A 19,770-nucleotide genomic window follows, 5' to 3' on the forward strand; every position below is an offset into this window, starting at 1 on the left:
AGCTGTAATATTTCAACAACAGTGGTGATTAGGAGCAAAGAGGCAGCTAATCTCCATCTAAAAAGAGCTAACTAGCCCGTCCTTTAGCCCCCACCGTACTGTCACATTTAAATACCATGAATATTCACTGCTTGGCACCCAGCTGGCAGCTGAGCTGTTTTGACACAAAAACCTTCAAACTCAAAGAGTTTTTAATCAGTCTGCAAGAGAGAGAAGAAGAAAGTGAGAGAAAGAAATAGGAACAGAGAAAATGAATCAATGAGTTCAACAGAGAGGGGGGTACCCGCATCCAGTTAACCCCTTCCCTCCTCTGCGGCCGCAAGCGCATCTCTGCAGCTGTGCAGCCCTCTCCCGGGATGCTGGGGATGCAGAGGGGGCACCCAGCACAGTTTCCCTCACAGTAGGTGATGCTCTTTAGAGCAGTCAGTCTTTGCCTGTGAGAGTCTTCATCTCAGGAGGCTGGTTGCCAGTCTGAACACTGTATCCTTATACTGGCGTCTCGGCGTTGCCTGCAGCCCACACAGTTTGCCTTGCCTCAGTTTTTGAAAAACTCTTTGCAGCAGGGTGAACCACGCAGCTGCAAACACAGAACACGTTGCCATGTCCTGGAGGAAAGAAGCCACCAGTGCTCTGAAGGCCCAGGTTTGGCTGGCGCAGTGGATCCGCGCACTAACAGCTCACCCAGCAGTCTCCATTTCACCTGGGTTAGTGCTGGGCACACAACAGCATTTCTGCCAAACCAACCTGAGCACACGAGGCAGAGTTGATGTGACTTTTTGCTGTTACGTCTGTTTTGGACTGGCTGTGGTGGACAGCCTGTACCCGAGTTGGCAGGAAAAGTAGCCTGCTGTAGGCAGATGGCACCCAGCCTGTTGTCTTGCCATGTCAAACAGATTTGTCTAATTTTTAAGTGCATTTAGACAAATTTATCTACGTTTTCTAAACATATTTTCTAAATGCACTTGGAGAAGTGAGCTCAGGCTGGATCTCTGCCTCATGTCATACGGCTGTGGCATTTTTGATCTAATACTGGGAACCACAAAGTCAGATTTATTTTATAATCACACCACAGCGTAAGTCTCACAACTTTGTGGCCCAGACTACAGACCTTGATCATATGTGGGGAATGGACACTTGCACCTCAGCTGGCTGTGCTTCTAGGGCACAGCGAGGTGCTTTTCAAACCTGCTGCGTCTTCAGTGACTTCGTTGCATGCATGTACTACACAAAAGGTTGTCTCAGCTGCCGTAGGGTCTCCAATACTGAGATGCACCTCAGAAAACACTGCCCTTGCTCCCCTAAGAGGAAGACACGGAGACACGAAGTATAGAAGTCTGGGACTGATTTAGGCACATTATTATGGCTACTGCAAAAGATTCTTGTATTTAAGAAATTCATGCAAGTGAGGAAACTGAACAGCTAGCACTGGAGCAGTGAAGGGGGTAGCTGCATCCTACTGACTGTAAAGGAAGATCTGATGGGTAAATAAGAAGCAGCAGGGTTAGGGAGGAGCTTGAAAGCCGTGTGACGTGGTGTGATGGAAAGGGTGCCATGGTGGAAGGATTCAGGGAGAGCAATCAGTGTGGTGGCAGCGCTGCCTGAGTCAGATCTGAACCGCTCTGATGTGTCTGGACTGGAGGTGGAGCATTATGGATGTCAAGGAAAGACCACAAGGAGAAATTAATGTAACCAAGATGGGAGATGAGAGTTTGGGAGCAGGTTTTTCCTGTGTGGGATCCCCAAATCTGAAGCTAGTGTAAGATTTATTAGGAGTTACTGAAGCCGCGGTGACTTTTACCAAATAGAGACTGGGACTCCTCTGGGAGGAAGAAGGAGAAAGATTTGGGTCCCACATTTAATTGCTCTTCTCAAGACCCTCTGATGCTCTCCAGACTCAGAGATCTCACCCAGCACTTTAAAATTTACAAGCATGCACACAATAGCCAAATGCGCCTTGTAATCTATTCCCAGGCAGCAGCCAGAGTGGCTTTTGCATAGATTGGTACTTACTCTATTCAAGTTGATAATTATTTTGAATGGAATACTCCCCATGAAGCATGCCTGGAACAGCATCAAACCCTGCGAGCTGTGGGAGGCACATACATCAGCTGTACTCCAGGATGTATTCTGGAAAGGCTCACAGCTGGATAGGAGGATCCATTTTCCTATATACTTAAATGAGAAAATAGTATGCGCTTTTCTTCAGCCTCTGCTTGCCAACATCTGGCCACTGCTTACACTGAATTTGTGCAGTTGCTAGGAACTGTATCTGGGCACGCTTCCTTTGCCTGTGGAAAAATGTGGGAATCTAATCTTCCAGTACAGAAACAAGGTGTTCCAGCTAATACGGCTCCTGAAGCCCCCAAGGGCATGGATTTGGAATGGTTTGAAGGAGGTGGATCACAAGGATTTTACTCCACATTCACCTACAGAATTTTCTGCTGCTGACTCTCCTGTATTTATGTGCAGTTCCATCGCCTTTGTTAGGGCAGGGCAATGCAGGCTGAGCAGCAAGCAGCGGAGTGGGACCGGTGGCACTCACTCACCTGAGCCAGCTCTCCCCAGCACGCCGTGAGGGGCCCGTGGTGGCAGTGTGGTGGTGGTTTGGGGGGCAGGGGGGTCGGATCAGACACCGAACAGAAGTTGTGGCCATCTGTGGTCATTAAAATTCCGTGACACCTTTTGGTACTGAAGCGGTTGGCGCTAAAGCCAGCCCACGTGCGGCAGAAATCTAAATTTGGGGGGAAAGTAAGGAAAGCCCATTGCAAATGAAACGTAAACCACCACACAGAGGGGTAGGAGGGGGCAGTGGTTATGGGGACCTTCACTGACTGACAGCTTAGAGACCCTGTCCTCGGCACTTGGCTCTCATCCCTGCTTTGCCCTGCTGTGCAGTGACCCAGAGCAGGAGCCAATCCAGCTGAAAAATAAACATTTTTTCCCTTGGGTTGCTTTTTCTCTGGATCACTTCTCTGCTCTCATTCAGCATGTGCTACACAGCCAGCGTGCTGGTATAGCTGCTGGTAGGGAGCAGGGGCAGGGAGCAGCGGGGAGGGGAAGGGGAGCAGGAGCAGGATGGCTTCAGCTGACGCAGGCAGCCGCGTAGTCAAAACTGGAGCTGCAGCCTGATAGCAGAGCCTGCCCAGAGTGCTCTCCGTGTCACGGTCCGCCTGCTGTTTGCACAGAAGGGGGGAGGGGGACAAATTCCTCTCTCAAAAAGGCTGCAGAAATTCCCCAGATAATCGGGGCAAATCATCCCAACATGCTGCTTTTGGGGCTTTGCATAAAGGTGCTGCAACCCTGTGAAACTTACTGGGGTGGCATCCTGGTACTGAAAACCAACAGCAGCACAACTTCACATCTTGATTTGTTCCTGTCTGTCCCAGTTACCTTGCAGAATCAGTTCTGCTCTACTCTCCTGTGGGAGAGGACAGAAATCCGGTGATTCCCTTTGCCTCTCCCTCGGCACATCCCATATGCCCAGGAGCTTGCTCAGCACTCTGGTGTAGCCCCTGTGTTAGGAAACCATCGTGTCTGCACCCCGGGGAAGAGCTGCTTGGCCTGGTGCCACCCCCACGGCACCATCCCCTGCTAGCTGCAGCCCAGGGAGCAGGCGCAGCCACCCTGGATGCCGAGCTCCATTTCTGTCCCCGGCTGCTGTATTTCAGCTCTCGGTGCTGCTGCTTCCCAGCAGCATGGGATCCTCTGCGGTACACTTGGGCTTGTACAGGGAACGGGTTAACGCTGTAAAATGGTCTTTTTATGGAACCTCTTGGCAGCGCAGAAAACTTTCCCATTGCCAGGGTGTTCTTTTTATTCAACAATTTGTTCCCAGAAAGCAACCCATTTAACCAGATTGTCTCTATTAAGGGGCTTCAGCTGCATTTGTTGTTTTTTTGAGCTTATTTGGTGTGCTGTAAACTGCAAAACACGGTCCTACAATAGATTTGTCTGAGGGAACTGAAGTGTGTACTGCTGTGATTCTGCCTGCTGTGGGAGCTCCTTGAAAGCCAGATGTCACATTCAAAGAGTAATCTGTGTTTACAAACACACAAACACACATAGGGAACACTTTCAACAGCCACCAAACCAAAATTCAAATCCTGCAGTTTTTTTTCTCTGCCCACATGCATCCAGCCAGAGCAAAAGAAAAAAGTTTCCAGAATTTGGACAGGATCATCTCTTATATTCAGATGAGGAAAAAAAAAACACATATTATTGTTTGCAGAGGGCTGAATTTAACTTCCCAACTGGGACCTCTCATCTGCAAGTTCTTGGAGACAGAAAAACACCAACTGCTAGCAAGATAATCCAATTTCCCTTCTCTCTCCCTCTGAGGAAGACTGCCTACCCCCATGCCATGCAGCCTTTCAGTCTGGCGAGCACTCCTCCCCGTCCACTCTACCCCCGGCAAGATCCATATCAAAGCTGCAGCCCCCCAGGGTTCATTAGAAGGCATTTATTTCTGCATATTCTGGGGGGTGGAGGAGGCAGATAACTTTATTCACAATGCAAATAGGCTGCCCTTACTTTCAACCCTTCCTTCAAACCAGGAGACATTAAAAAAACATGAGCTCTTCTAAAATAATAAATACATTAATTCTGCTGGGTGTTACGTATTGCTGGTGCCTCCAGAAAAGTGCCCTGGCACCATTTGATCAGAAAAGCCAGTGAAATTTGTTAGCTCTGCTTTTGCCCTTGCTCCCTGAAATACCGGTAAAAGTTCAGTCAAGTGGGTTGAACCCAGAGCAGATCACTTGGCTGATTTAAGCAAGGTTGTTAGCAAAGAGTTTTGCACAACAGCCCTAAGATGCTTCAAGGGATGAGGGAAAGTCAACCCAAATCTCGCAGCAAATTTGAAGTGCTAGCCTGTGATTTACTAATGGGGAGCAGCGAGTTATTAAGCTCGTCACAACGCAGCATCCTGTTCCCCTGGTCCAGGGGGAGCCAGCTATTAATAAATCAGAACCCAGTTCTAAGCTACGGGGATAAAAGGATCTACATTAATACGAAAATATTAATATCTGGAAGAGCAGATTATCATCTAAATGGGGCAGAATGAGATAGCACCATTGTTTAGAAGAAACGGCTTGCTTCAAATCTCATTACAGCTGTAATCGTGCTGGCAAGGAAAGATCTGTTCAGCCCCTTGAAAGTGCTTTGGATGCTTGGTGAGCGTGCAGATCGTGCTGGGGGGCTCGCTCGGTTGCCCCAGGCTCACCTTCCCTCCTCGGTGGCAGCGGGGGGATCAGCCTGCACAAAGCACGAGCACAGCTACGAGCCGGGGGGACAGTAGTCCTTCCAGGGGCATCTCCTCCACAGCTGCCCAAGGCACTGTCTGGCACCAGGCCTGCCCATTTTTCCCAAAGTTGCAGCAAGTCAAGCATCTTCTACCTCTGGCAGTGGCTGTGGTGCAGCCTGGCACAGGCAGGCAGCTCCCTGCAAACACAGTGAGAGCTGGCGACCTGTCTGCTTACATTCATTGTGCCCAGACCATAACTGTCCCTTCTCCGCAGGCTGGGTAGATGTTTTCTGGGGTTTCTCTCAGCTCCAAATAGCTTCTGGGTCTCAGGTCGCCTCCTTACACCCCCCCCAGCAGCCTCCTCCTTCTGCTTGCAGGAGCCTCATACACAGCTCGAGCTTGGGGCCTCACAGCGGTCTCCAGGTTTGTCTCCTGGCCCTTTCTGCTCAGGATCCACAGAGGGACGGACGATCAGCATCCCTGCTCACAGATCCCTTGCAGACAGTCTGCTTTCGGGTGAATGAAATCTCGCAGGTCTGCGTCCAACTGAATGGCTTCTGAGAGGCTCCTGTATAAAAGCAGACAGAATCGGGTGAGAAGCCCTCAGCATGTCAGAGCAGCACGCCCTGCAGCGTTGCAGCACTTACAGGATGCAAGTTTGTGCAGCTTACCCCATGGCTCACCAGCATCAGCGCAGGCACTACTTGCCTGGGGGAGATGTATGAAATAGCATCGTGTTTTAGACTGTTCCCGACCCTGTGACGGGGATAGCTGGCCATGGTAGTACTGTCACATGGTGACGAACTCGAGCTCTGTTCAGAGGCCGTGGAATCTTTTCATCCTTTTTATTTTAATTCCATTCAAAATGTAAAACAGCCTGAGATTTCATTAGCAGGGAAGGTTCTGCACAGAAAATGCAACAGCCGTTCCCAGTGAGAAGGGTGAAGCCAAAATTAGCCTGTGTTGCACAGAGCTGTTATTTTCCTTTTGCACCTGTGGTTATCAAACAACTCAACTTGCCAGCACATCCTTCAGGAAATTGCCCAGCCAGGCCAGCTTTCTAGCTCATACTTGCTTCCATCCAGACACCGGAGGACCTACATGTATATATCATAAACAGAGATACTGCAAACAAACTATGGCCCAGCTGCCTGGGGAAGGCTGGCGAGTGATGTTTAATCTACACAAGACATGAAGGACCTTTCATCACGCCTGGTTTTGATTTTCACAAATATTGAGACTATTCTCGGCATTACTGATGGAGTGGATTAAACGTGCCCCATTTTCCTAGATAATGCCCCTCTGGAGCTCCACTGGGACCCCAGCGGATCTGGCATTTAAACTAAAGAAATCCCTGTTTAGAGTGTGCAAGTCTCTGGAGAGGCCACAGATCTGCAATGCAGCTGTGAAATGCGGCATCTTTGCTGTTGCTTATCAGAGATCTGCGCTTCTCCTGGGAAAACTGTGCCCAAAGGATTCAGCCCTTGCCAAATTTTCGACTGGATTTTGTTTATTTTAAATTTCTTTTTAAACATCTGAAATGAACAAAATTAAGAAAACGGACTAAATCTATCAACTTGAGTTAATCCCTCAAAAAATACATAGATTTTAAAAGCAGTTCCTCCAGACTGTGTATTTGTATTTCAGGACTTAGTCTAAAAATGGATTAAAATGACCGAAATTCTAAACTCTGAAAAAAAAAAAGGAGTTTAATTGAAAAGTATCCATGTTTTTTCTTTTCTCCTGTGGTATTACACCATGTCACCCTGACTAATCTTTGTGGCAGCTGACTCATCTGAATTTTAAAAAGGTTCATATCTAGCAGGCATGCCTGTGTAACACGCTGCTCTTCTGGCCTTTGTGCCCGCTCTGCAGTGATAGGGAGGCCAGAGCCAGCCCTGCCTCATGTGCTCCCCAGGCAGCCCTCCAGAAGAGCTTTTCGCCACGTCTATGTTCTCCTCCATCTTTATCTCTACTGATTTATCATGAAAAAAAAATCAGGGCAGGGATGGAGCCAGCTATTTTGGGTCCAGAACAACCTCTGCTTTTTTTTTTTTTTTTTTCTTTTTCCCCAAGGTTTCTTCTATGCTGAAAGGCAGAATTTTGGTATGATGCTACATGGACGCTGGAGGTGGTGTTTGGCTACAAATGCGGTTACATCTCCCTCAGCTTCAGGGGTGCTCCGAGCAAGTGAGTGGGTTGGGCTCTATAAATAGTGTACTAATCCATACTCCTTTTTGTAGAAAGCAATGGTACAAAACACACAGCTACAATCTATTCGGGGAATTTGTTAAAGTTAGAACCTCGGGGACCAGCTCTGCTTACTTCATAGACATCTGTTTGTTGAAAATATCTGTTCAGCAGACAATTTTCTCAGCCTCAGTATCTTAGCAGTGGAGGCATTACAGCCAAGAATGGCTTTGCAAACTTTTCCAGTCCTCATGTAGAGATGTTCTCCCCAGCACAGAGGTGTAGGTCCATATTTCTTCTCATAGCTGTACAATACATAGAAATCTCCTGCATGTGAAGCACTTGGTCATCAGCAACTATAACAAAACCCACAGAGGAAAACCTCAAAAGAGAACGCTCCTCAAGGACCTCCCAGTCCTCTTTATAGGACTGATCTTCCAGTATATCTCAGCAACAAAAATGTTTGTCCTGGAAGTAGTTCAAGTGCATATTTTTGAATGAAATATTTATTTATTTATTTATTTTCCTTTGGAGAGAGCTTGAAGTTAAATATCTGCAGGTATTGGTCCCATGTCGTCATCTGGGGTCCTGCTGAATGGTGGTAACACACATTCAGCTGTCTTGGGAGATGTATGTGGAGAATCACATTTCTTCCCGTTTCTTGTAGCTATCCAGGGAATATTGTTCTAATTGAGGAGAACAGTGAATAGAAAACCCTCAATATAATGTGGATTGTGGTGTTTGTGTCTGTATCCCAGTTATTGTAGGGTGCATACTGGCTGTTGTCTTTGAACAGCTTTGCTACCCCTATTGTTACTCTGGAAAAGACTTCGGGATATTAACAAGGAACAATCCCACTATCAGCAAGTAACTCCCTAAGAAATAAACGCAGTACAGGAGTTAGACTTGGCTCAGCAGATGTTGCTCGTTAATGTAATCTCAAACTCGTAGGTTATTGCATTTGGAGTTTTTCTGGAACTATTCAGGGAATATGGATTGATGGGGTAAATGAGTGGAACGTGATGTGGCTTTGAAAGATCTGCCTTTGTAACCGTTCATATCTCTAAAAGATGTATTCCGTTGTAAGACCAGCTGGATCAAGGTCTTGCTATGACAGAGCAGCACCACTGAACTGGAAGCCCTAAAGGCAGCGCTAAACTCAGAGCCTGGCTCCAGCTGAAAGGCTCAGGATGTTGCGATGTGCTGTTTGGGGTCAGCTGCTTGGAGCTGGGCAACAGGAGCAAAGCAAAATGCAGGGCTGGATCCCGACCCAGAGTTCCCATTCTCCTGCTGCTAGGAGCACTGGGTTTACCCTACTCGTTTGACTAGGAATGAATGGGACTGCTTTGGTTTCCTTCCAGCCTGGTTGTACTTTGCCTCATTATAAACTCCAACATGTCCTGTCCTCTCCCCTGCGCTATCTCCCAGCCTCCTTCAAGGGCAACGCTGGAATGCAAGAGGGGTGCTTTTGTTGAGAGTTGTTCTGAGCTGAGAGGACAGGCAAAAATTAACCTTTCTCCTGCTTGGTGTTTCAAACAGCTTCCGCCTGCAGGGAGGGGATGTGCTGAGAATGTGTGAGAGAAAACACTGAAAAGGAGGAAAGCGCGCAGAGAGGAGGGGAAAAAAGTACAGCAAGGAAGCTAGAGACAAACTTCAGGTTGTGGATTATTTCTCACCCAGGCTCTAATTAGGAAGCCTCTTATGGAACTGTGAAGCTGTCAGGCTGCCAAATGTCAGCGTGTTTATCAGAGATCAGGCGAGTCTCCTGTCTGCAGCAGCTACAGTTTGGTGCCACGATCCTCCTGGTTCCTTCCAGCATGTGTGACTCACACTCGGCACTGGCACCTTTCAGGGGCTTGGAGATGCAGCAGAGAGCTTTTTCTTGTCCCTTAAGAATCCAGGAATAACCCCTTTCTTGAGATCTGGCCTCTTCATCTGGTTCAGTGCCGAGAGGGTTAATCATAGGGTTTGGAGCCGCTTCAGCATTATGTGCCACGGTGACTCAGATTCCCAGGGAAATCCCCTGCTTATCTGATGGAGCCTGTTAGTCTGCTAATTGAATAAGCTCCTATTAAAAGTGCTATGTTTTTTAATGACTGCTAACAAAGGGCCAGATTCTGATCTGATCTTTTTGCTTGGGATCGTTTCTGCTGATTGTCCGGCTCTGCCCCCAGTTCCCTGGGTGTTGGGCAGGAGCAGAGCAGCACCCCTGTCCCCAACCCCATCCCTGGTCCCTGTCCTTGTCCCTGTCCCAGAGGCTGTGGGGCCTTCCCCTGGGCTTCGCAGAGTGCTGAGCTGGGAGCAAAGCAGCAGCTCGAGGGCTTTGCCGGTACAAGTGAGATAGCAACGGGGCACTGAGCCTTCTGCTTTAATGAGACCAAACTTGGAGACGTAATACGCGGGGAGCTCGTCACGGGGAGCTTTGCGGAGAGGAGAGCACACCTGTGGGACACTGCAGCACAGCCGTCAGGGAAAAGCGTTTGTTGGGAGACTACCAAGGCTCCACGTAATGTAATTGCTGCAAATAATCTAATAGGCAATCCAAGCCGTGTTCTGAGTAATTAACTTTCCCAGTGTTGAAATCAGGTTGATTTGTTGATTCTGCATATAAGATGTTGTCTGTGTCTGCATAGGAAAAATGCTGTGTATGCCTCTGCATATGCACATTCAAACCTTAATTTTAATTAAAATTATGTGCATTATATCTGTATCTCTTCTTCGTGAGAATTGACTTTGAGAAGATATTTGCCTAATAGGAAAAGAAATAAATGTGGTTAACCTGTAGAGTGCACTTAGCTGGATTCCAGGGTGCTCAGGAAGAAGAGCCGAGCTGGGCTCCAACTTCAGCCCAGCCCGGGCAGCCCCGTGACTGGGTTGAGCTCGCTGGCATAATCTTGTGACCACATTTGCCTTCCTCGTCTCACCTGAAACTCACACTGATTTCCCCAAGCCTCTGTGACATCAGAGCCAGGAAATATCTTCCAATATCGGGAGACTTTTGTTGTTGTTTTTCCTCGCTCACTGGGTATGAGTCCTGGCCACCTCCACCACTGTGTGTCTGCACACTCACCCCGTTCCTTTGTGTGTCCTGTTCGTTTTTCTCTCTGAAAGCTTTTATTAAAATGTTGGAGCTTCTTTTAGAAGGCCCCACATACTCACACTGATGCTGAGGCGCTGCCTTAAAAGTTTCAGAAGCAATCCCTAAATGGCGTTTCTTCACACAATAACAATAGGGAAGTGTCAGAAATCTCAGGCTCCTGTTATCAGAGGCAGAGTCTAAAAACCATTTTTCAGGCTGTTTTCTATTCCCTGTTGCCGAGTTGTCAGCTGCAGTGACATGGCTCCATCACTCCGCGACGAGCAGTCCCAACAAACAGAAAATGATTTCCAACTGGCAAACACGCTGTTTACTTTCCAGAAAAATTGCACTTTCCAATCTGACAGCTGATCAAGGGATCTCCTGCTGCTGTCAGCATGAAGAAGTGTTTAAACACAGGGATGGAAGTTTAAACATTTTCTCATTATCACAGAATAAAAAAAAAAAATTAAAAAATAATAAAAAAATACAGGCATTGAGACTCTTCGACCACCTGCTGTGTGAGTAATGAAGCTGTGTCACATGAGCAGCCGGCGAGGACTTTTATCTCTGCCCCAATATCATTACTGAAGTGACACCTGTCACATGACCCACATCAGGGCTTTCATCTGTGCTCCCCAAATGCGGTGCTGGGTTGCACCGGGGATTTTCTTGGCGCTTTTTTTTTTTTCCCTTTTAAAGAGCATTGCCCACTTGCACCACTACAGGCAGGCTTTTGCCAATGTTAAAGCCCTCTGATTTTTTTCTTGGGGATATGTAATTTGGCCAATGAACTTGCTCTGGCCTGAAGTAAAACAGAATCTTGGCCTGGGAACAAAGTTATTTCATTTACTTCAGGATGTTTTTAAAGCAAATATTTAAGTCTGCTGTTAAACTCTCTTTGCATAAAAGATGATGTTCTCGAAATTAAAGGATTTCTCCAAAATTTCAATTTGTTTTTAATTTTTTATTAGGTGGTGAGAAGAAACCGTTTGATGACCCTCATGAACAAAAATCTCCATTTACGTGCACTTCATAAACTCTCACCTGCTTTACCAAGGCTTCCTACCTCTGCCAAGAGAAAGTCAGTTTTTCTGGAAAAAGGTCAGTCCTGCACTTCTTTAGCAGTGTCTGGGTTTTTTTGTGAGGTTTTCAACAGCAAACAGCTAGGTTTGAGATGGGCCCACATACACCATAGCAGCACTGAGCATTTACTCAACAGAACCTGTTCAGTCATTACCTCAAAACAGAACACCAAACTTCCAGATGTGACAAGGGTTGACAACCCTCAAGAACTGGACGTGGGTAGGTTGGAGATAGGAGTATGAACTTCATGGTCTTTCCCTGCTCCTCCTTTCCCACTCCACACTCATTCATGCATGAAGTGTGGTACTTGTTTGACCCCTTCATAATCTGATACAGCTCACTAAAGCAATGAAAAACTGAGCCAGCAAAAGAGCGAATCGTCTTCCACCTGTTTAGTAAATTATATCAGCTCATCAAGGGATTAGAAAAGTGCCAGAGAACAAAAGAGAGAAAGACTGTGATGCTATAAGCAGAGAGAGAAATGGGGAATCAAGGCCCCCTTTTTGGGTGGCACGAACTAGGTACATAGATTCAGATATGTGTCTTGTTCACTCTTCCTGACTCATTACAACACCACATCCATTTTCCCTGAGAGCTGTTGTGCCTGAGATTGGGGAGCCCAGGGGATGGAAAATCTGCTGAGATGAGTGCTCCTGATGTAAACAGTAGTCCATTAGTGTGGGAGAGGAGTGGTTCCAGGGCAATTTCTCTCGCTGGTCTGACATATTTAGGGCACTGGGCCTCTGATGTTGGGTTAATGAACAGAGGAAGAGTGCTGGGTTGCAGCCCATCCTTCTGCCAGGGTCTTGCTGGCTTTCCCACCCTGGAGATACAGATGTAGCAGGTATCATTTGGCCCTTTGGCAACTGAGCATAAGAGCTTTGACCATTATGGGGTAGCAGCTATGCAAAAACAGCAAAACCATTCTCTCTGCTGCTCCAGGGCAGAAGAAATTTACCACTGATGTTCTGATAAACACCATGAGGAAAGTGCTTCAGTTCCCACCATTAGATTCTTTGCTGTCCATGCATAACAAATCCTTTCATTTAACATATGTTGAGCATTTAGTGTCTCCCAATTAGGACCAGACATCCAACCAGAAACATGGCAGGCATTAGAGATCTTGCATCTTCACTGCTCTTCACTGCCATCTCCAAGAGACCAAAAGGCATGCCAGACCCCCGTCCGAACCTGGGAAGTGTTATGACTCAGCGTAACTCAGAAGTGGGGAGCTATCTCTTAAAACACTGCCTGCAATCCACTTTTGAAAGGCATCTTTTTGTAGCAGTTTTTAGAAGCTTTTGCAATGCAACAGCCAGTGCCAATGTGCATAAGAGCTATTGTTTTTCTTCAAAAAGGGGTTCCAACTACCCTTCTCTTCACAAATGAACCTGTACATAGGAGGCTGACACAAAGATACGTGCCCAGGCAGAATTCTATAGGCCCTAGTTGGATCTTGCTTATACTGCTGTGAGGTCATAGTAATTCCAGATTCATTGCAAAACAAATGAAATGTGTAAGGTCCTGATACTGAGACAAAATTCATTTTAGCGTTGCAAAGTGAAGTCAGGCATCCGCACTCACTTTGAAAGTGCCTGGTATTTAGGAGATCTGGGCCCATACAATCTAGAAGTAGAAATGTTTTTGGAACATAGCTGGCTTTTTTATCAAGGCAGAGATCATTAAGGACTCTGACAATAACATAAGGAATAATTCTTGTGCTCTTAACTGAGCAGTGCCTGCAGCTAGCCTGTATGCCTTTTTCTCTGTAATTATGGATTTAGAAAGGGCAAAGGGGAACGTAAACATCTGTGCTGCTTCCTGCCCAGGTCTGCAGTGATTGGTTAGCACTCAATGGACTGGGGTAGGGCTAGAAATGCAGCTTCCTTAGCACAAAATGCCTTCTTCCTGCTCTTTCTATGGCTGCCACTCATTTCTCTGGTGTTTTGTCTTAGCTCTATGACAGGTTTTGTTTCAATACCTCAATGCTCTGCATAATTCTTACTCACAGAAGTTCCCCTGGTCATGCCAGTGACACTACTCAGATGAATAAGAAGTTTTCAAGAAAGTTTGCATGCCTACACCTTAATTATTTAGCTCTGTCTTCCTTTTTCCTTCCAGATCTGCTGGTTACGCTGAATCTGAGGTTACACTGAGGCTTCTGGCTTCTGATGTCCCAAAAGTGAGAAAAAGTATCCCAGATAACTGAGACCAAGCAGCCTAGTACATGAATGCAGTAAGTTGTTTTTCTGATTTTTCCAGTAAAAAAATCTATGAGAAATTTCACAGTAACTGTAGCTGGGAAGGAGCTCCTGGTCATTTCCCCATGTATCTTGATTAGCACTCACCTCAGATTAGTTTAGTTAGACTACTTCTTGTAGTCTGTCAGCAGCCATGAGATCAAGGAGATTAAAACACCCTGGTAACTCATTAATGAGCTAGGGCTCTCTGCAACAGCTGGACCAGAAATGACCTGTATTTGGCTTCATCTTAGTGCTTTGCCATCTCCCCTCTGCTCATCAGCACCTGCACGTATTTGGGACCCAGTATAAGAAGACCCCTGAATTCAGCTCTGAGCAACCAGTCTGCAATGCATATGTCTAATGCTCTGCTGGTGTGGAACCAGTATGCTGGTAATCCTGTTAGTGATGGCAGAAGCTCCCTCTAGGAAATTATAACAAATAGTCTTAAACAATTCCTTTTGTTGACAACTTTATCCAAGAAGCCATCTTCCCTGGAGACTTCACTCAACTTTTGACTAATCCCCTCCTTCCCTCAGGAGCTCTTTTGTTGAAGGAGATTGTAGGCAAACCCCAGGAATGACAGGTCTCTGTAAGCCTTGGATCAGCCTCTACATTCTTTCAATTGTCAGTCCCCATCTGTCCTGTTTGTACATCGATCTGCTGGTCCAGGGATCTCTCTATTAAGTGACACATGGCTGCATTTATTTTGCAAGTCCAGCGTCCAGACTCTGCTGTTACATCTTCGTTGCCAAGTCAATCTTTCTGACACTACTTTCTGAAAAACAAAAGGCAGGACATCTGCACACTTTTCTTCTACTGAAAGGTGAATTTAAAAAATAAGTCACCCTGGACCATACTCTGACCTCATTTTATATGCACAAAGATTTTGTTTCATTTCATCAATATCAAGAGTTATTTCAAATGTCCTTGTAATGGAGGGCAGAATCTGCCCCTGTTGCAAAGGAATTCTGTTAGAATAAAAATACATGGCCTTAGTCCTGAATCAAAAAGACAAATAAATCCTAATGCCAAATATTCTCAGGACTAGTGACTTCAGTTACTTTGCTTTCTCTTTGCATTTTCATGCAAAGTAAGCATACTCCAATGATCCATACGTTTCTGCTCAGCAGATAGAGGGAAGGAGGTGGAACAGAGTAGAAAATAGATGGTGTATGGGCACGGAGCATATATCACTCTGGAATAGAGGCCTGGCACTATCTGGTCCCTTCCTGAAACGAGAAGGAGAACAAGGAAGAGACTGTGATGGTGTTTTGTCTCTTACTGTGTGTCTCGGGGTCCATGGATTCATGATTGAGCCTGGTATGTTTAGTTATTTGGTTTTGTCTGTTTTTGTAACCTAACTCAGGTTGGCCACTGAAAGAAGGCTGGCCAGTTTTATTATGTTCCCAGGAAATTCCATTCTCTCATGTAGCAGCGTGAGGCTGTTGTGCTTTAGATGCCTATCTACTTCTGATTAGATTTGAAAAAGCACACAGAACCCCCTGCTTTCCATTGGTAGCCTATTAAAATGACAAAAAAATTACCATTTCATTTTAACCTTGCCTGCATGTCTGAATCCAGATGCCTTAAAAAAAAAAGTTTAATAATCTGAAAACATCACTTATAGAATGTTTTCCTGTAATTAACTGCAGAAGAATACTTGGGTTGACATTTGAGCTTTTTTAGTATGTTCTGCAAGCAGCCTAAAAAAGGAACACAAAGGAACACAATCACTTTGAAGCCAGGTTAATATTAAAGAAAAAAAGACAAAAAAAAAAAAAAAAACAAAACACAGAAGAAAACAGGAGGATCTCCTACTTTCTTCATGGTTTCACTATTTTAAATTATATATTTGTGAAATAGTCTCAAAATAAGGTAAAACTGGCCAAAACCAAGTTCAGTAAACACTGAAGCATGAGAGCCCTCCTCAAGTGAGCCGTCCCAGAAGCCTTAATGGAAATGACAACCATTTTTTGGCAGGATTAGTTCCTCCCTGATCACAGAGTGAACAGCCACCGTGTCTGCCCTTAGCCAAGCAGGTGAGCAGGGAATGAATTCAGGCTGATTCCAAAATCCAATCTGGCTGTAGGGCTGGCAACATCAAGTCCTTCTCGAAAAGACTCAAGGCTGTCCTGTCTGCCTGCTGTTGTCCATGTGATGAGGCCAGATGGAAGAGAGTGAGGCTGCGAGACTGAGCAGTGAGTGCTGGGACCTGATCTTATAGCAGTAAACTCAGTCTATGTGCGTTTGAAGGCACAGAGGGGTGGCTGAGGTTTGTCCTGCTATCGCAGCTAGGTTGCAGGCAGTAAGTCAAGCTAATTTGGCCATAAGATCAGCTGCCAGGTCTGCCCTGCAAGCACAGACCCAGCCAGCAACGCTGACTGGACACATGCTGCAACAATTGCACAAAGTAAACAAAGACACAGGATATATTAAAAGGTTATGTTCCTGTAACTTCCTTCATTAACAGTGACTTTAAGTGATCTTTTGGTAATAGAGGTTTTCTGTAACAAAAAAGAAATGAAAAACGATGATGCTGAAGCATCATTTTGAAGTGTCTCATACTAAATTACAGCTCAATTAAAACCAGGGATGTTACAAACTAGAGATTTTGCCTAGCTCTGGCACGTGCATAGGAAGCACATTTTATCATAAAATCTGGCTGATCTAAACTCCATTTTGTGATGTTGGTCCAGTGTTACGCTGACACAGTGACACAGATGAAATCAAAGTACGACCTATGGCAGGGTAACTGAATTATGTTAGAAAATGCCCAGCGTCTGCTTCTAGCAACAACACCGTTTGGAGTCCTAAGTTTAAAAAAAAAAAAAAAAAAAAACAGACTTCAATGAGAAACACCAGTTTGCAGATCAGTGGGTCACCATGGCAGGGTTTTGTGAGACAGGATGAACCCGAGAAAGGTAAAGCTATGGCTTTATTCATTGCAGTGGAGGAATGTACATACTGTCATAACATCCATTGCAACATTGCTGTTCTGCCCCCTGGGTAGAGCTCTTTGTCATTTCTGGTACTTCATTGAGCAAATTCCATTGTGTGTTAAATCAAAACAAGTAAGCTATAAAATGTGAACTCAATAGACATAGACAAAGGCAAAAAAAGCAATTTGGTCTGTTTAAACAATGTGGAAAAGAAACCATATTTTGACTGCGGAGGCATCAGAGGAAAGGGCACTGGTCTGAGATTCGGGAATATGACAAAACAAACCCAGACCTCCCATCATACTACTGCACACTGTGCACTGGGGGCCACTGGCTTGCCGATCTCTTCCCTCTGAATGTGAGAAAAGTTCCCACTTTGTCCTCAGCCCGGGGTGTGGTGATCCAACTCAGGGTATGGGTTTTGCTTTCCCACCTCCAGTGCCCAGAGGAATTCATGTGCTCTGGCTGATGGCAGCAGCTTTGGCAGTGGTAACCACATGGTTACCCAGGAAGTAGTCAGTCAGTTCTGCCTTCTACCAAAACTTGCTTGAACGTTCGGAGAGATGGTTTTTTTGGTAAGGAGCAGACAGGTCACAGACTTCAGGTTGCAGTCTCACTGCTGGAACTGTGAGCACTGATTGTCCTGTAGAAAAATAAACAAGCAAACAACAACGACAACAACAAAATCAGGTTAAAGAAGAAGCTGCAGAAAGGTCCTTTTCCTTCACTGTGCTAATACTCTTCTGTGACATTGCCCACAATATGAACTCATTCAGGATCCTATTTCTCACAGCTCCATTCCTCCTGATTTTTTTTTTGGAAAATGATTTCTTTAATCTAGGCTCCGTTCTCTAGAAATCTCATCTATGATTTCTTTTCTTTTTTTCTTTTTCTTGGAGCAACCAGCAAAAGATTATTTGGTAGAACAGTGGTGGGAATGCAACCCGCTAATCAAAAGGATTCAAATGGATCTCTGCACTGCCAAGCTCTCTCCTTCCCACCCAGCGGAGGGGGGAAAAAAGAAAAAGAAAAAGAAAAAAGAGATAGAGCGAAGGCACAGAGCTTCTCTCCTTCAGCAATCTCACAAATGCAAAACCTTCCACTCCAGTGACTCCTCATTAACTTACCAAATCTGACAGTCTAATTATCGTAGCTGCTTCACGCTTAGAATAAATAAATACTAAAGTGGGTGTTTAAAGAAATTGAGCAGTGAAATTCAGTCATCTAGACAGTCAATAGAGAGAGAGTTTATTTTAAATTTTTATATTCTTATGTATTTATATCATTTTAGGAAAGATAATGAGATAGTTGTCTTTCAGGCTAATTGAGTTCCTAGGCTCATGGCTGCTTGCTGTCATAATCTCAAACTTAGCTTTAACTTTTGTGCCTTAGAAATCTGATCACTGCATCCCCATTTGCTCTTTTCTGCTGATAACTGGGTGAAGGCAGAAGTGCACCTGAAGATGGGAAATGAGTACATGGGAGTTTCAGTCCGGATGTCTTTCACAGCAAAGAAGACAACTAAATCTTCTCAGATTCATGTTTAGGAATGTTGAAAGGAAAGTGGAAGTTAAAGAAATCTCAGATATAACTTTGCAATTAGACAAAATACAGAAAAATGTCTGCCAACTTCTGATGCAATAGCGTCTGCCTCTATGAAGGGTATTGGCAGCGCTCCCTCCCAGAGCAGTTCATCTCCCTAAACAATAGGACCTTTATAGAGATTCTCTGGCCTGAGATCAATGGGAGTCAGAGCATTTGATCCGTGTCTGTAGGACTTTGTTTCCACATGTCATGTGGGCCAAACTTTGTGCCACTTTGTGCTTTTGCAAGAGCACGAGCAAAGGAAACCTTCCTTCTTGTCCTGTCTTCTTCGTCGCCCTGTGCTCCTGAGCAGGGCCTGCAATCTGCAAGCACTGTGGCTGCTCCAGACCGATGCCCAGCAAGGAGCTTAAGCAGGACGTCTCCAGGGGCCCGTGCCCTTGGTGTGCTGCTTCCTGGAAACATCTGCTGTGATGTTGCAATGGCTCTTTCCGAGGACCGTGGCTTCATGTCATAATACAAAACCTCAGTGTCCTCTTGGTATTTTCATAAGCAAATCTTCCACCACTGTGGAGATCGGGCCAGGAGAAGTGAGGGATGTTTTGCCTGAGTTAAGTAAAGATTGGCTTCAGCAGTTCACAGCAATGACTGCTTCTGGTTCAGGAGTGACAGCTGAGTTGCTACTCAACACCAGCTTTGGTTTATTCCCTTACAGACACGCTATAAACCAGATTCATACACCTGGTGAGAACTTCAATTTCTAGGTGTCTGTATCTGATTTTCAGTGAAGGATGTCCATTTTCTGTATGCAGAGGTGGCAAAGCACGCAAGCCAAAAAATATAAGTGAGTGTATAAACCTTTCAGCTATGTAGAGGAACACAGGGAAAGCAGCCAACCCAAACAGGGTGTCTGTGAAAGCCAGCTCTTCTCTATACATGCCCTGTGTTAACATCTACCAGAGCTGGCTGATCCCAATGGAAATGGGATTTTTGGTAGGTGATGGCTCACAGCCTTAACCTCCCCGTTGTCTACACTTGCTTTGAACATGATTAGATGCAACAGGCATTAAAATGACAGTGTTCTGTCAGAATCAAGACAGAATCCCTCCTTCTCCTCGTCTCCGAAGGCCTGAGTAACAGGAAATTTTAGGAGAATCAGTACAGTATCACCTGACACAGTGGTTTTGAATTGCTGAGGGGAGACCACCTGGACCCAAAGGGAGCAAGTCGTTCCCAGCCTGAGTTGCCCTGCAGCCCCATGGCCAAAGCTCTGCTCACAGTCTGTTTTCTTGGGAGCACACTGGTGCTAATCCCAAATTGCACTGCTCACCTTCCCTGCCTATGAGCCTGTTCTAAAGTGTTTGAGACCAAAAGAGATGGAAATAAACAGAATTCATAGCTAAGAATAATAAGCTGCAATGGGTACTGCGTCTGACCTGACAGCAGAGTGAG

At 45.6% G+C, this 19,770-nt stretch overlaps 2 protein-coding genes across 4 annotated transcripts in view; one reads left to right on the forward strand and one right to left on the reverse strand.

Annotated features, from left to right (window-relative positions):
* Nucleotides 1-19,770, forward strand: part of ALS2 (alsin Rho guanine nucleotide exchange factor ALS2) — a 216,680-nt gene that overhangs the window by 126,667 nt on the left and 70,243 nt on the right. For all 3 annotated transcript variants that reach the window (XM_072041083.1, XM_072041084.1, XM_072041085.1), the window contains 2 exons: nucleotides 11,483-11,612; nucleotides 13,716-13,830. The gene's annotated coding sequence lies outside the window, so the exon portion shown is untranslated. The remainder of the gene's footprint in view (nucleotides 1-11,482; nucleotides 11,613-13,715; nucleotides 13,831-19,770) is intronic.
* Nucleotides 16,754-19,770, reverse strand: part of CDK15 (cyclin dependent kinase 15) — a 33,799-nt gene continuing 30,782 nt past the window's right edge. The window contains exon 14 of the mRNA XM_072040421.1: nucleotides 16,754-17,419. Within this exon, the coding sequence (XP_071896522.1) occupies nucleotides 17,310-17,419 (110 nt within the window). The 3' untranslated portion in view covers nucleotides 16,754-17,309. The remainder of the gene's footprint in view (nucleotides 17,420-19,770) is intronic.

Source organism: Anas platyrhynchos, chromosome 7 (genome assembly GCF_047663525.1).
Source record: "Anas platyrhynchos isolate ZD024472 breed Pekin duck chromosome 7, IASCAAS_PekinDuck_T2T, whole genome shotgun sequence".
Lineage (NCBI taxonomy): Eukaryota > Metazoa > Chordata > Aves > Anseriformes > Anatidae > Anas > Anas platyrhynchos.